Source organism: Physeter macrocephalus, chromosome 14 (assembly GCF_002837175.3).
Source record: "Physeter macrocephalus isolate SW-GA chromosome 14, ASM283717v5, whole genome shotgun sequence".
Classification (NCBI taxonomy): Eukaryota; Metazoa; Chordata; class Mammalia; order Artiodactyla; family Physeteridae; genus Physeter; species Physeter macrocephalus.
Genome location: NC_041227.1, coordinates 35,291,308 through 35,306,906, shown reverse-complemented (window position 1 = coordinate 35,306,906; position 15,599 = coordinate 35,291,308). Strand labels below are relative to the sequence as shown.

The 15,599-nt window shown below is 43.7% G+C and overlaps 1 protein-coding gene across 1 annotated transcript in view; it reads right to left on the bottom strand.

The window, feature by feature from the left end:
* The window catches only part of SLX4IP (SLX4 interacting protein), a 195,323-nt gene that overhangs the window by 9,117 nt on the left and 170,607 nt on the right, over positions 1-15,599 (bottom strand). The window contains 1 exon segment of the mRNA XM_007101501.3: positions 12,901-12,989. Coding sequence (XP_007101563.1) covers positions 12,901-12,989 — 89 coding nt within the window.

Sequence of the window (15,599 nt, the reverse complement as noted above, 5' to 3'; positions counted from 1 at the left end):
CCACATACCACAAAAAAAAAAAAAAAAAAAAAAAAAAAAAAAAAAAAAAATTCCTGGACAGAAAAGACTACAAAGAGAATACCCACCAGAATGAGCTGGGTTGAAATGTAGTTAGAAATATTAGTGGATGTTCAAGTTACAAAGCACGTTGCAACTGTGGATAAATCAAGGATTTATTCACTCCACAGTGACTTACTGAGTACTACTTTTGAACAGAACACTGTTGGATTAATGAGGGATGGGGAGTGAAGGTGGCCTAAAAAAGACATTAAAAATACCCGCTCTTAAGTTTATATCCTCCTCAAGGAGTCCATAAAACATACCCAGGCCTCCCAAAGGCTAGTGGGAAGATTAGCTGTTATCAGAGGCACAGAGGGAGCTTTTCAAAAATATTGATTCTTGGGACCCATCCCTGGAAGTTCTGAGTCACAAGATCTGGGGTGGGGCTAGGAGATCTATATTTACGCTCCCAGGTGATTCAAGGACTGCTGATGTGCATGAAGCAAAGCTCAACAGAGCAGAGCAGCAGGTACACAAATATAAACTGGCACACCAAGGCAGCATGTGGCAGAGAGCGGCCCAGGTATGCAGCATCAAAATCACCTGGGGAGCTTGTTCAAAAACGTCCAGGACTCTACCCCAGAATCTACCGCATTTGGGTTTCGGGGGTGAGGGGGTGGTGGTATCAGGGTACGCACATTTTAGCAAGTTCCCCAGTGATTCTGATACCCGGCAGAGTTAATAAACTTCTGTTCTTAGCGGCATGGAATTGAAAACCAAGCAGAGTCATCCAATCAGGCACCACTGAACTCTGCACCAAGCATCGTCTGAGGTCCTTGCAGAGACGGACATGGACCCACAGAAAATGTTCTTCCTCTCATGGAGTCTCCATCCCAGCGGGGAAGACAACAAACAAAAAACCATACAATGTCGGGTGGTGATGATGTTATGAGGAGAAATGAACGTCTAAAGGGTTGCTGGGGTGCAGTTTTACATACGGTGGTCAGGGAAGCCTGTGGGAGGTAACAAGGTAAGCTCTACCCACAGACCTGAGTGGAGGATGGGCCACACAAGCACCTGAGAAGAGCATTTCAAACCCGGGGAGGGGTCAGGGAGCAGGTAAGGTGTGTGTGTGTGTGTGTGTGTGTGTGTGTGTGTGTGTGTGTGTGTGTGTGTGTGTTGATGATGGTAAGGCCATTGGAAGATTCCAAGAAGAAAAGTGACTTGGTATTTTAAATGGATCACCTTGGGTATAAGAGAGGGACAAGGGTGGAAGCAGTGATGAGGATACTGCAATGGTCCATTCAAGGATGGTGGGTCTTGGAGGAGGCAGGTGGTGGTGAGAAGTAGTTTGACTGGAAATACAATTTGAAGGGACACCCAGCAGAATAAGCTGATGGCTTGGATATAGAGAGTGAGCGGAAGAAAAAAGTCGAGGATAACTCCATGATCCGTGCTTTAAACAACTGGACGAAGGAAGTTACCCTTTACCAATACAGGAAGTACTGGGGGAGGGGCGGGCTTGGGGAAGTGAAACCAAGAAATCCGTTTTAGGTATGTAAGCTTTAAGAGCTGTCCTGGATGAAGAATGGAGATGCTGAGCAGGTGGCTAAGCTACAGCTTCTAGGAAGAGAGAGAGTTCTGTCTGCAGACACAAAGCTGGGAAGTCCACAGAGACGGTATTTAAAGGCACCTGTCTGGATGAGCTCTGGGGGGAGTGCGTTTGGATGAGAAAAAAGAAGTTGAGAAGACGAGGAGGATTCAGGAAGGAAGACGAAGAGGGAATCGTTAGTGAGGAAAGAGAAGGGTCAACATAACATGGTGTCCCTGGAGGCAAGAGGAGAAATGCCTTCGTTAAAAGTGACAACCGTGTCAAAAGCTGCTGAGCCTTCAGGAGTGAAAACTGACCAGTGGAAGGTGACTTGACGAAAGCTATTTTTGGTGAAGCGCTGGGACCCAAGCATACCTGGAATGTGTCCAAGAGTGAAGTGGAGGCAGAGTGGAGACCAGCACTCTCCGGTGGAGATATGACCTGTGCTGTACAGGTGACTTTACATCTTCCAGGGACCCATGAAAAAGTAATAGGAAACTGGTGACATTAGACTTCAATGATGCATTATTTAACTCCAAATGTTACCTTTACAACGTGTGATCCATATACAATTATTGAGAGAGTTTATATTTTTGTACTGCCTTTGAAATCTGGGGTGGATTCTACACTTCTAGTATATCATTTCTGACCCACCACACTTCAAATGCTTCATAGCCAGATGTGGCCAGTGGCCACAGTACTGGCCAGCATGGGTGCGGACAACACTTTTGAAGAGTTCTGCAGTAAAGGGGGAGCAGAGAAACTGGGTGGTAGCTGGACTGGGCGCGGTGGGTAATGGAGGGTGAGTCTGGGATGACTCTGCAACAGGCATATTTGGTGGGATGTGATCAGCCACCCCGTGTCAACCTGCAACCGAGTTCCAGGCACTGTTTCAGACCTTTGCATGCATTCACCAACGTCACCCTAAAACAACTTGGGGAGGCAGGGAGTTTTCTTATTACCGCGCCGCATTCGTGGACAAGCAGCACGAATGCAATCTCACTGCTCATCGGACAGCCTGGCTTCTTGGGAACATGTTGCTACCAGTCCCCTGGCACCTGGCTGCAGGCCCCCGAGATATCTGTATCAGTCCAGGGTGGACAGATCCTGGGGGCCATGATGTCAGCTGACCTTGTGTGGGCACCAGTGTCACAGCTCAGGCCAGCTACTGCCTGCCGCAGCCTGGTGCACTGCCCCCCCACTCCGCCCTTACAGCCCTGGGTGGACGGTATGGCAGAAGTTATGCCGCCAAACTCTTGTTTCCAGGATTGTAGAACATTCTGCCAGATATGAAGGCAGTAATGGGAGAAGGGGGAAAAAAAAGATCCTCAATGCTGTTAAGATTTTTCTCACAGAAGCACTTAATGCAGTAATATGGTACTCTCAGTCTTTATCTTTTGAGAGTTGGATCTATTTTCTCATGGTTATATACATGAGTTTCTTCTGATTCTGTTTTGTTTATTCCAAATGCAAACAGCTAATAACCCAACCAGGATATTTTAGAAGTAATCCATAGGATATTAGAATACATAGCCGTTAAATCACATTCATCATGTGACTGTATCTGAATTCCTTGATCACATCTGCTCAGAACGACACACTCAGGATTGATCAGATCAGGTTAACGCTCCTGGAATGCAAGGTGGAGCACAGAGGTGAGGGGGACAGAGGCCAAGGAATGGCACCCCTTGGTGGCTTGTCCCAGGGCCAGTTCCTTAAGCCCCTCATAGTTGGTTCATGATTGCTTGGGGAATTGAAATGCAGCAAGAGGTATGAAACACACTTTGGAAACTGGAAAGCATTGAGCACGTTTTCTTGACATTGTTGTGAAAGAAAATCTGACACCTGCGCAGACCACATGGGTTTATAAGAAGGCGAAGGATGCTTTGCATCTGTAGGAAATTTACATGATTAAATTCTCTCCCCACATCTCACTGGGGCCTCACTGAGTATTTGGCAGACAGGTAGTGTCCCTATTTGACAGAACGAGACCCAGGAGACTAAGTGTCTAAGGCCACACATTTAGCTGGGGGCAGGATTGAGTCGAGAAGGCCTGGCCCTGGTGCAGTACTCTCCCCACTGTGCCCAGGGGGTCAATTTGCCACCTTGGTTAGAGATGGAGACGGAGGAAGAGTACAGAACACTGAGCCCAAAGTCCGTGGGTCCAGCTTCCCTAGGTCACTATCTCACTGTGGCATCTGGACAAGCCCCTATCTTCTCTGAACATCAGTTTCCTTATCTATTTTTAAAAACAGGGGGGGAGGTGATAATGGCTATATAGTGGGCCCTCACCCATCTCCCGGAAACAATACACAGATTTTCTTTTAGGGAGTCATGTCCCCACTGTCCATCCAAAGTCCATGCCTTTCAGGAGGACTCATCTCCAAGCCTGACTCCAGAAGTGGGCCTGTGACCCAGGCCAGGCGAATCGGGGTTCAGAATCCATGAGCCTCATAGAGATGCATGGGCTGCAGTGGCCCAGGAAGGGGCCTGCTCTCTTTGCCCACGAACCTGCAGCCACCAGGACCAACCACCACATGGAGGCTGACCATGAAGCCAAACAGTGGAAGGCAATGCCAACAGATGGTGAGAAACGGTCCTGATGAAGGTCTTTGTCCTCTGATCAACATACCTGAAGTCCGGGCTTCTGAGGCACACGAGCCAAAAACCTCCCTTTTTTTCCTAAGCCATTTAGAGTTGGCCTTCCTGTCCCTTAAAAACGAAAAGGTTCAAGACTGATACCATCTCTTCTCAGGTGTGTTGCACTTAACAAGTTATTGTATGTGACAACACTCGGCAAAAATAAAAGCCTTTGCAAACAATAAAAGCAGCACAAAGGTAATATATTATCAGCTTATTTGGGGGGCGGGGCAAATACTAATATTAAAGTAAAAAACTGGAACTACTTTCAGTTCTTCATGACTTTATAATAATAAGGCAGAAAGAAAAGTTTTCCTCCTAGTTTAGTGTGATGCCTGATGAGTTCCAGGAGCATCAGCATGGTGAAATGTGACCTGACACAAAAGGAGCTGCTCACAGAAAAGCAGCCCAAGTAGAGCATGAAATACGACAGTGACCACAGTCTTAGACGGTGATGCAACCTGGTCGTGCAGAAACCACACGTCTTAAAATGAAGAGGTCTCTCTTTCCCAAATTTGACTTCTAAGATTTTCTTAAATTATTTGATATTCAATAAGTGAAGGAAGTGAAGAGAACAAAACAGATAGGACAGAGTAGTAATGAACAATTAAAAGAAAGTATAGAAACATACATGTGTGTATTGGCTCAAAGGAACCAAAGCAAAAAGAGGTACATGAAAAGGAAAGTGGTATCTCAAGAATCCCACCGTGGCCTGAAGGCGTTTTCTCTGCAGGTGATAAGGATGGAGGACGTCTATACTGAGATGTGCTGAGATGCCGCAGACAAAGCACTCGGTATAGGGACCGGTCCTCGTGAGACACCCACCAGGCAGACGTGACCTCCCCCATCACAGAGATGAGGAAAGTGACACCCAAGAGGCCATGTCATCTGCCCAATTCCCAAGGGACAAGCCTTTCCACTTCACTAGGGTCCTCTGGCCCCCAGGCCCTCCATCTCTCTGCCCTCCCACGAAAGGACAAGTCTCTAAGGGGAAGAGGAGCACAGCCTTGCTGATGATGCTGCCACTTGGGTCAGCAGCAGATACCCTAAGATACCCTAGTGTGTTTTTTTAAAATAATTTTTTTTAAGTTTTCATTATTTCTTCTGAATTGATGACTGTGAAACTATCTTGTGCAGATCTAGGGAAGTACCAATAAAATAGTTGAAAAGAATGTTAACCTGAAAATGAAATCAGTGAAAAAAAAAAAAATCAAGGAAGTGATGATCTTGCAGGAAGTACACATTTCATAGGGATTTTCCAGTGTACACTTACCTAACCCTCGAGAACCTAAAAATAAATCCTAAACAGCCTTGGGCCCCACAGTTGAGTCTCTGGTACCACACAACTGTGAGAAAACTTGGGTGCTTGAAAGAATTTGTAGGTTTGGGATGAGTGCTTCTTAAGAAGGGAGAACACTCACTGACCACTCTGAGAATTGAAGACAGCTATTTCACTTTGGCCAGAAAAACATAAAAATACATACCACTCTTTAAAAAAGTTTCAGATAATTCATGACTCATAGGTTAATAATGCCCAGTTTAAAAGTTGAAGGGAAATAGCTGTGAAAAATAGAGAGAAACCTAATGGCAATGACCCCAGGTAGAACTACCCTAACCCTTGGAGGTCTCCTTATTCAAAAACACCTTCCCTCAGAGGCCTGTGGTTGAAAAATGCCAGCACCCACAGGAAGGTTGCCAGCCCTTCGTTCGTGGTGGTGATCTTTTCCCTGACATCTCCCATGGCCGAGCATGTGGGTCTGGACGGGATGGGAGAGGAGAGAGGTGGGTAAATGTGCAGGGCAGCCAGGCAGGTGGCAGGACTGGCCAGGGAGGGCCCACTGTGGCCCTGGTTGCCGGTGGGAAGAGGCGTGAGAGTCAGAGCAAAGACACCACAGATGACTGTCTGATTTCACAATTCTGCTCAGAACTGGCCCTCTGCCCAGGGATGCAGAAGGAACAGCTCTTCCCATCTCCCTCAAACACAGACAGTGAGACCCCCTTTCCAAGTCTCCAATCTCATGATAGTGACAGACTTCTGTGGACTCGTCTGGGAACCTTGCCCCATTTATGGCATTGCTTCCTTGGGAAAATGAGCACCGAATTCTAAATCATCAGTGTACTAGTGAACTTTCCCAACATAATCCCCTTGCACGTCGACTCCGTCTGTGCTATCGCCGTGGGTGTTCTGATGGCCGTGTGGCTTTTAGGAAGTCGGCCTGAGAGATCTGCTGGTTCCCAACTCCTCTGTACCTCAGAGCAGTGACTGGGTCCTTCCTCCAAAGCAATGTCTCACTGGGAGTATACTGGCAGCTACTGGAAATGAAAGGCGTTTTAACGGGTGGTCCCTACTCTACCTCCTCCTCCCCTGGATGGTGGCTGACAGAGCTCCCGCAGGAGGTCTTGAGTTTATGCTCTTGTTGTATCCCTTTGTCCGTCACTGACTTGCTGCCAAAATGGGGCTTTGTCACTTAACTCTTTGGTACTTCAGTTTTTATAGTTGCAAAATGAAGCTGGGTTGGCAAACGGAGATGAAAAGTGAGAGTGCTGAGCTTCTTGAGAAAATCACATGCGCAAGTATTTTTCTCATTTCTGGGACAGGAGGTAAGGTGTTTAGCTATCTGCTACTCTGGTGTTAGTGGCATTTAAATTAACTCCTCTTTGGGGAAGAATGGGAATGATGGTGATAATAAAAATTAATATTGCATTGGCCCTTTAGAATTTACATTTTTGTATTCAGCATCTCACTCGATCCTTGGACAGACTTCACTTTTACTTCTGCTTCTGCTTAATAAGTCTGGGGATGGATGCTCCAAGAAGCCAAATGACTTGTGCAAGGTCATCAAGTTAGTGAGGGGAGAGGCAGTGGTCAAAGTCAAGTCTTATAATTTCACGTTTGATTCCTTTTTCACTTGTTCTATTCCCTGCCATGTTTTGCTTAATTCAATCAATCATCTAAGTAGTCATCAAAGGGAGATGATAGGCCTCTCACAGGAAAGGTACATTATGGGGAAAAGGCACAAAGGATTAGAGGCCCCAGATACATCCTATTCTAACTTACCCTATCTAACTATTCTAACCGAGATACACCCTACCCTAACTTATCTATTCTACCTGTTCTAACTCAGCAAAGGGCAGGTTCCTTTGGAGGGCTGGAGATGGGGGCCAGGAGACATCTCATTCACAAGTACTGCTGGCTAATCATTTGGGAGAATTTTATTAGGAAGGGAGAACAAAACCTCAGTTTACTGTAACATACAAGCAAAGGATGGTTGATCTTAAAAGAAAATGATTGCCCCTGAGAAAAAATTTTCTTATGATCTCTGTCATTGCCTAGAAAAACTATTCTAGACAGACCAGACCAACCAAGAGCATCTTCATCGCCCGCGGCCCCCGCCCTGCAGCATTTTCGATAGCATCATCTACCTGCCAGTCCACACAAGGGAAGGGCAGGCAGATGATGGATGCCTCTACAGTTCCCATCTTTATCCAGCCCATCCACAGGCCCGGCCGAGGACACAGACACCTACCACACAGCAAAAACGTCATGTAATTGAAAAGTAAATGATAAACTCACTGAAAGTTATTTTCCTTACTATGTAAGAAGTTTTTATATAGTAAGGAGTTTGTGAAATACAAAAATACCAATAGAAGAATGGACATAAACAGACAATTCACAAATGAGTGGGTCCTAGTTAAAATAAATACAGACCAAACTTAGTTATCAAGTATGAACTACAGAGGAGTACAGACTAGATCATTAACAGAGGTTATCTTTGGGTTGGGAGTTGTGGGTAATTTTTAGTTTCTAAAATCTTTTGTACAATGAACATGTACAATTTTGGTAAGCAGCTATTAAGTAAAAAACTAAGTTCAGAACACTGTGGGAAATGCGAAATATGGAAATGACCTCTTCCCACTCAAGGAAATTTTCCTAGTGCTACAGGAATCTCTTGTTAATGGCTTCCATGTAATTTACCACTAGCATTGTTTAGGAAATTCAATAAGATAAGAAGAATGGATTCTTAAGGTCTACGATACAGTAAGAAAAACCTAGAAAAATCATCCACTACTTATTTAATTTCTTTGGTACAAAAAAAAAGAGCTCCTCTCTTGAATGATCTGTTTTAAACTTAACGCAGAAGTTTCCTCAAGGAAGCTAAATAATTCTGTCATCAGGGTACAGAAGTTAGTGTACAGTCAAATTGTTGTTTATTTCTTCTAGTCTAAAAACTTAAGGACTGAAATGTTTCCTTATAATTTCTATTTATCTTTCCTAAGATTAAACTATAACTCTCCCCTGAATTTTTTTTTTCAATCACAATTTTTAAAGCTATGAGTAAAATGCTCTTGTGTGCAAAATCATTTTGTGGTTTTTATTTAGCTACATTTTCATCTGCTTTCTCTGACAGAAATTCAGTGTGAGAAAGTATTTTTGAGATAATCTGATACCCTCCCCCTTGACTGAGAGGAGGGCTAATAAGGCCCACAGAGGTTCAGTTACGCACAGCTGAGAAATACGACAGCGGAGCTAAAAATAACCCAGGCTAGGGCAGTTTATTGCTTCTTTAGACTCATTTGCATTTCAGTTTTATACTCATAAACTAGAAGGAGGATTCTCTAACATTAAACAGTAGTTTGACTTAAGAGAAGTGTTCAGTTTAGTGCTCAAATATTGTCTCTTGTCAGGGCGTGCCAGCAATCCTTCCACTCTGGGCGAGGGCCTAGCGCTTTCTGAAGAATCTTAACAGCTGTTTCCACAGCTTGGCCACAAATCAAATGAAGGTGAGGCAGAGCGTCTGAATATCTTAACGTACACATCCACTTTTCTGCAGCTCTAGTGCTAAATGCCATTTTTTAATTTCCCGAGCAATCACAGACTTTTACAGCTTAGGTTTAAAAGAAAGTAACTTAGAATTTTGGACTTCCCTTCCGGAATTGTAGACAGGAGCTGAATGAACCATAAAAGTACAGAACGGGTAAGTCTTTAAGAAAAAAGGAGGCTCTATCAGAATTACAACTTTTAGGTCACCTGGGTCACCTTCAGTCCCCTTGATCTGCCAGACTATAAGCTCCTTGAGGGCAAGAGCACTGTTTTTCTTTTTCTTTGTTTCCCCAGTGCCTACCAGAGCTCCTGGCACAGAGCCAGTACTCAGGAAACTATGTTAAAATGTGACGGTGAGAGCAGATGGGAAGGGTCTCCAGAGACTAGGAGTGGCTGTAACCAATGTTCTATGAGACAGCAGCTTTGTGCTGACTCTGAAATGTCCCAGATATATAAAGAGTTCTGTGATTATTTACACAGTAAAGTTATTACTTTGGAAAGTAAAGCTATGACTTTGGTTATGATTCGTTATTTATTTCCTTTAATAAAGGAATGATAAAATGATAAACAATTTTAAATTTCCCAAAGGCCCCCTGGGCTTTACATCTGAGGAAGAAAGCAGTCTTTACATGGGGACCTGGGTTTGTAAACACGAAAGAAAACATTTGCTGGAATGGGGTACACTGAGCACAATACAAATTTACTTTCTGCTCTTGGTATTTCTAAGGAAAAGAAGGTGAAGGGAAAACAAAACTATGAAACTAAAGGTAAAAACTTGCGAAAAGGTTTCCCAGCTCCATTTCTAGCAATAGGTCCAAAACTTAGGCTATAAGGGCTTCAAGATTTCTTATGAGAAACTGTAGTAAGAAAAATACAATGACTCATCTCGTAATAATGCCCTTTCTTCCCAAAGTACACATCATGATTCCCACATCCCTGGCACGTGGGCACTCAGGACAGAGCTATTGCAACAACACGGAGCACCTCCCCGCACGGAGTCCCTCGTGCACGGGGGTGTGCGTGTGACAGACCTCCCTGGTGCCGGCGGGTGGGGGGCAGCATTGACTGCACTCGTTCTGCCCCCAAAGGAGGGGGATTACTCCCTCTGGGCCGCCTGATCAGGAACAGTGGTTCTTTTGTGCGGCCACCTTTAGGAACCTGGGAGCTGAGTGCATCTGGCTTCCCTGTGTCTAGGCGGAGCAGCTCTGAATAGGCACTCGCAGATTTCCTAGCTGACTATCCTTTAGACGTTGAGGAGAAAGGGAAGGGAAAGGGAAAGGGAAAGGGAAAAAGGCAGGAGAAAGGGCATCTCTACTCAAGGCAACAGCACGAGTAAAAGGCGCCCTGGCTGCTGCCCAGGTACTGACTCACCGCTATCACTTCCGTGGCTGGGGAAGAGGGAGTTCAGTAAACAGTTATAGAAAAAATAATTGACATTTATACCAAAGAAGTACCTCTGATACAGCTGCTCAGGAAGCCCATTCCCCAGGCCTCGCCCAGTCAGACATTCCTGGAGAGTAACTACCAAGAGAAAATGAGATGGATCCGGCCCTTTGGTGAGTATCAGTGTAAACTGATAAAAGAATTCGAAGCTTTAAGGAATGCAAGGAAGTTCAAGGGATACTCAGAGGAGAGCCAGACCTCACTGGCTTTGGGCATCTGAGAGAGAGTAAGAATAATGGGAGTAACTTTGCCTTCTCTCTGGCAGAAGGCAATTCTGGGAGGGAAGGATTGTTTATTGATCCTTAAGTATCTGAGACTGGAGGGATCTGCAGAAACCAAATATCAATGAGGACAGAGTCCAAGGCACTTGTAATGGAAGGACTGTGGCCTTGGCTGGATGGGCCATTTGAGGGAGAGAGGGCCCTCTGCTTGACCTGGGTATGTTATCGGTTCTTGGAGAAGGAGCTTGAGGAAGCGGTAGACAGACCTGTGAGGAGGGGCGCTGTACAGGCAGGCTGGCCACGCAGAGGGGCGCACGGAGCCTGTGCCTGGGATGGAGCCATCTGGCGGTGCCAGGCGTTAGCTGACTTGTATACGTGTGGCTGGGAAAGCGTGTATGTGAAGGATGGTCAGAGGTGGGGAAAAGGGAAGCTCAAGAGACAGAGACTCACCACATCTAAAGAGAAGCACTCCCAACAGTGAAAGATCCTCATGATGTAAACGGCACTTTTCTCATAAGCTAACGTGGTTAAGTCTGACAGTGTTATCCCTGGATATCAGAACATTTTGAATATGAGAACACGGAACTGGCTCACGCAAAAGGCTCAGACCAGTCAACTTTTCAGAATGACAATTCTTAACATTTAGGATGTCCTCCAGATTATAAGATTTATATGACAGCAGCTATAGGAAACTTACATCTGTATAAATACCAATGCCCCTAAGGAGGATAATATTTCATTTGTATGGAGATGTTTTAACTCACCCTTAATAATTTAAAATATTACATATTGATATAACATATCATATAAGACCTAATTTCTTCTGTATTCCATCTGAAAACAATAGTACTTTGTGTACAATTAACTGTTGTTTTCTCAAACCACAAATCAATTTCTTCACTGGTCTGAGAATCAGTTAAGCTATATTACATTATAGTTGTTTGCCAACAGCATTACGACTTTAGTATTTATTAATTTACTAAGATAACATCCTACAAATACTTCACAAATAAACTTTCAATACTTTTCACCAGATTTGCCCCATTTATTTCACTTAATGTGTCTACTTAGTGTTTAATTGATAGATGAAATAAGGGTCTCACTGGCTTTTCTGAAGGGCTCATCTGCTACAGACGAAGGTATCTAAATTTAAATCTGCATTCTCTGCTCTTTACTTTTGCTGGGTCTCTGTTCACCCTTCTAGTCTCTAAAACACTTTTCCTATGTATTTATTTAAGATAAGATAAGAAGCTGGTTTTAGACCATGTGGGCCAAATTTCAAATGGATTAAAAAATAATAAACATAAGGGATAATCTAATATCCCTATAAATTATTTTAGAAGCATAATAATCATGTCATACTTCATATCCACGTTTAATGTCTGCTAGATTTTTTTCCCTCTTTGTTAAAGTTTCAAGTCACAAGTCCAAGTCCAAATATATGAAAAAAAAATTGGTACAGAGGTAAGTTCTGATAGATTGAGCTGTGACTGCAGCAAGATACACACACACACACACACACACACACACACACACACGCATGCACACACACACCAAGGAGACTCTCAAACGTATATGCTAAGCTTAAAAGACAAAGCTGTAAGCTATAACATTAGGAGTGAATTTTCAGTATCCATTTGTCTGCATAGAGAACTCCAGCGAAACAGAAATAGGACTGATGGAGCTCAAAACTAAGCACGAGAAAAGAGAGAGAAAACAATCCCTATCAGCTAAGAAATAACACACTGGGGAAAAGTACTGGTTCTCATGAAAATGTCAGTGATTCACCATGGAATAAAATTCAAAAGCCACTGACCCCAATGAAAGCTTCTAGTGGAAACATGTGAATTTTGCTTCATTTCATTTAAAGAATGCTTTATATTTCATTTAAATACTATCATAAGTATTTTCACAGTTTTTGTGATATGTTTTCTCATTTTTATATTGCTACGGAAGAGATACTACTGATCATGCTAAATTTTCAAGGGGCCTTCAAGAAAAGAAGCAGCACATCAATTAATCAATATTATCATGCAAAATAGGTAAGACTTTTTGGTCCCTTAAAACATGCACTGAGGGCTCAACAGCTGAATGAGAATAGACGACAATACTCTTTTCTATTTTTCATAATAACTCATCATTTAAGCAGATTTATTTGCTTACAGAATTTTTTTCATACGTACCAACTCTTCACTCTGACTTGCCAAAAGATCATGACTGAATGCAAGCTGACTTACGCAGACCACAAATCTGTCGGGAAATACCCGGAGTTCTGTACAAAATGAAGGAAATCACATTAGTAAAGGTATCAAAAGACTAAACAGAGAAATGCTTGGTCCCAGACTTTTGAGTTACAGCAGTAAGCGTGTATGTACCAGACACGTGTCTTCCCCCCTCCTCTCATTTCAGTGTTTGCCATCAATACTGCGAGGCAAGCACAAAGCTCTAGGGATGGCCGAGGAGGCTGCAGATTGGTCCACCTGAGCCCCTGGACCATTATAGCACATGAAACCCCCAGGCAGGGCCTTTACAGCTTTCCCTCTGTGTCAGTTTGCCGTTTTCTGTTCAGAATTCACATTTAGGAAATAGGGTCAACATTAACTAATGAGTGTTCAGATGTACACAGGAAGATGACGAAAATCTGAAAACGTGACTCGACAATGTTCTTACTAGTTTACTTATCCTCTCCTCGGTCACCTGGTCTTGGAGAGGTTCCCCTACAACTGATCTGAACCAGGCTATGAAAACAGCAGTGTCACTGATTAGGAATTAATGATCAAACTTAAGGAAATGGTTAAATGTGCAATAGTAAAGCTGACACAACAATACCACAGTTGCAGTGATCTATTATTACAACTTCTTAAAGCAAAACCACTGACTTCTGGGTGGGGAAGACTGAATGAATCACAGAACCAGACTTCTCAACACTCAATGAAAGGACTATAAAATGGTAAATGCTACCTGTGTGCCTCCTTCTCCATCTGTCTATCCATCTCTCCATTCATTCATGCAGCCTCCACCTATCTTTGGAGGGATGCTTAGCTGATGTTAACGGTGTACATTCTGGGGGGTGGGGGTGGGAGGGTCTTCTCTCCCCTTCTTTTACTTGGTTGTATTGCCTGAATATTTTTTTATAATACGTATCATATTTATAACAGAAATAAAGCCATCTTTTTCTAAAAGAGAAAACCTTCTTCTTAGGTGTGACCAATTTTTATTACGAGTCATGAAAGTGAAGCCTATTACATACATTGCACATTTCCAACAACGGATGACAACGGCAGAGCACTGAGGCAGTGACGGAAGCCAAGCGTGAAGGTGTCAGTTACACAGACACACAACTTCTGCACAGTTAACGCCTCACACCACTCGGGGAGGTTAAATGATACCAAAAGGCCTAGTGAGCTGATGTTCCGGGATCTCCTCTCTCCTCACCAGGACCACTGTTGTCTCCTTGGGGTGGGGGGTCACTCTTCTCTATTCCAATTCATTCTACTCAGGGCAAGCAGGGTAGCAGTTCCAACAAGAGCTCCGCTTACCCTGCTCAGAACCCCACCCTAGCTGCTCACCATGCGACGTGCAAACATTCAGTCTCCACGACTGGGGCCTAACCTGCTATTCTGATCTGACTCCCTCTAGTCCTTCTCATGCAGAAACCCCCATTCCAGGGGGTCCAGTGTGTTTAAACTTTGACCCACATGGGTGCTATATCTGGCTAGGTGGCTAGGGTGGACATTGAAAAGGCAGAAAAACAAAGTTAACAAAGCAGTTGGTATTTATTCGCTAATTCTTCCAATATCTTATTGAGATAAAAGGTAAACAGTCTACTTCTTGCTTTATGGAAGGGGAAACTGAGCCTCAGAATTCATTATTTGCACCCCTGCTCCCCAATATCACAATCTTGAAACATAGTTCATTAGTGGATCAGAACTAGAATTCAAAATGATCAGCTCTATCAAATGATTCCTCTCGAAAATAAGAACGCTAGGGCTTCCCTGGTGGCACAGTGGTTAAGAATCCGTCTGCCAACGCAGGGAACACGGGTTCGAGCCCTGGCCTGGGAAGATCCCACATGCCGCGGAGCAACTAAGCCCGTGCGCCACGACTACTGAGCCTGCACTCTAGAGCCCACGAGCCACAGCCACTGAAGCCCGCACGCCTAGAGCCCGTGCTCTGCAACAAGAGAGACCACTGCAATGAGAAGCCGGCGCACCGCAGTGAAGAGTAGACCCCGCTTGCCACAACTAGAGAAAGCCCGCGCACAGCAACAAAGACCCGATGCAGCCAAAAATAAATAAATTTTAAAAAAAAAGAAAAGAAAATAAGAATGCTAGAATGGCATATTTTAAACAATTTGGTGCCAGGTATTATATAAACAGAAAACCACTTATGTACCCTTACACTCTGCTTAGGTTATAACTGAGATTTATATTATGTTAATATTTAAATAAAGTAAAGATTTAGGCAATGGCAGTCCCTACCAGGAAGGGTAGCTAGGATGTATTTTAACAGATACAAAGTTAACTGGTTTATTTCACTAAGAGAAATGAACAAAGTGGAAGGCCCCACTTTGAGAGTAACATAGTCAACTGACACTTAAAGTTAAGAAAGTGCAGGAGGGTTCCCTTTTCACCACACCCTTTCCAGAATTTATTGTTTCTAGATTTTTTGAAAATGGCCATTCTGACTGGTGTGAGGTGATACCTTATTGTAGTTTTGATTTGCATTTCTCTAATAATTAGTGATGTTGAGCATCTTTTCATGTGCCTCTTGGCCATCTGTATGTCTTCTTCGGTGAAATGTCTATTTAGGTCTTCCGCCCATTTTTTAATTGGATTGTTTGTTTTTTTGATATTGAGCTCCATGAGCTGTTTGCATATTT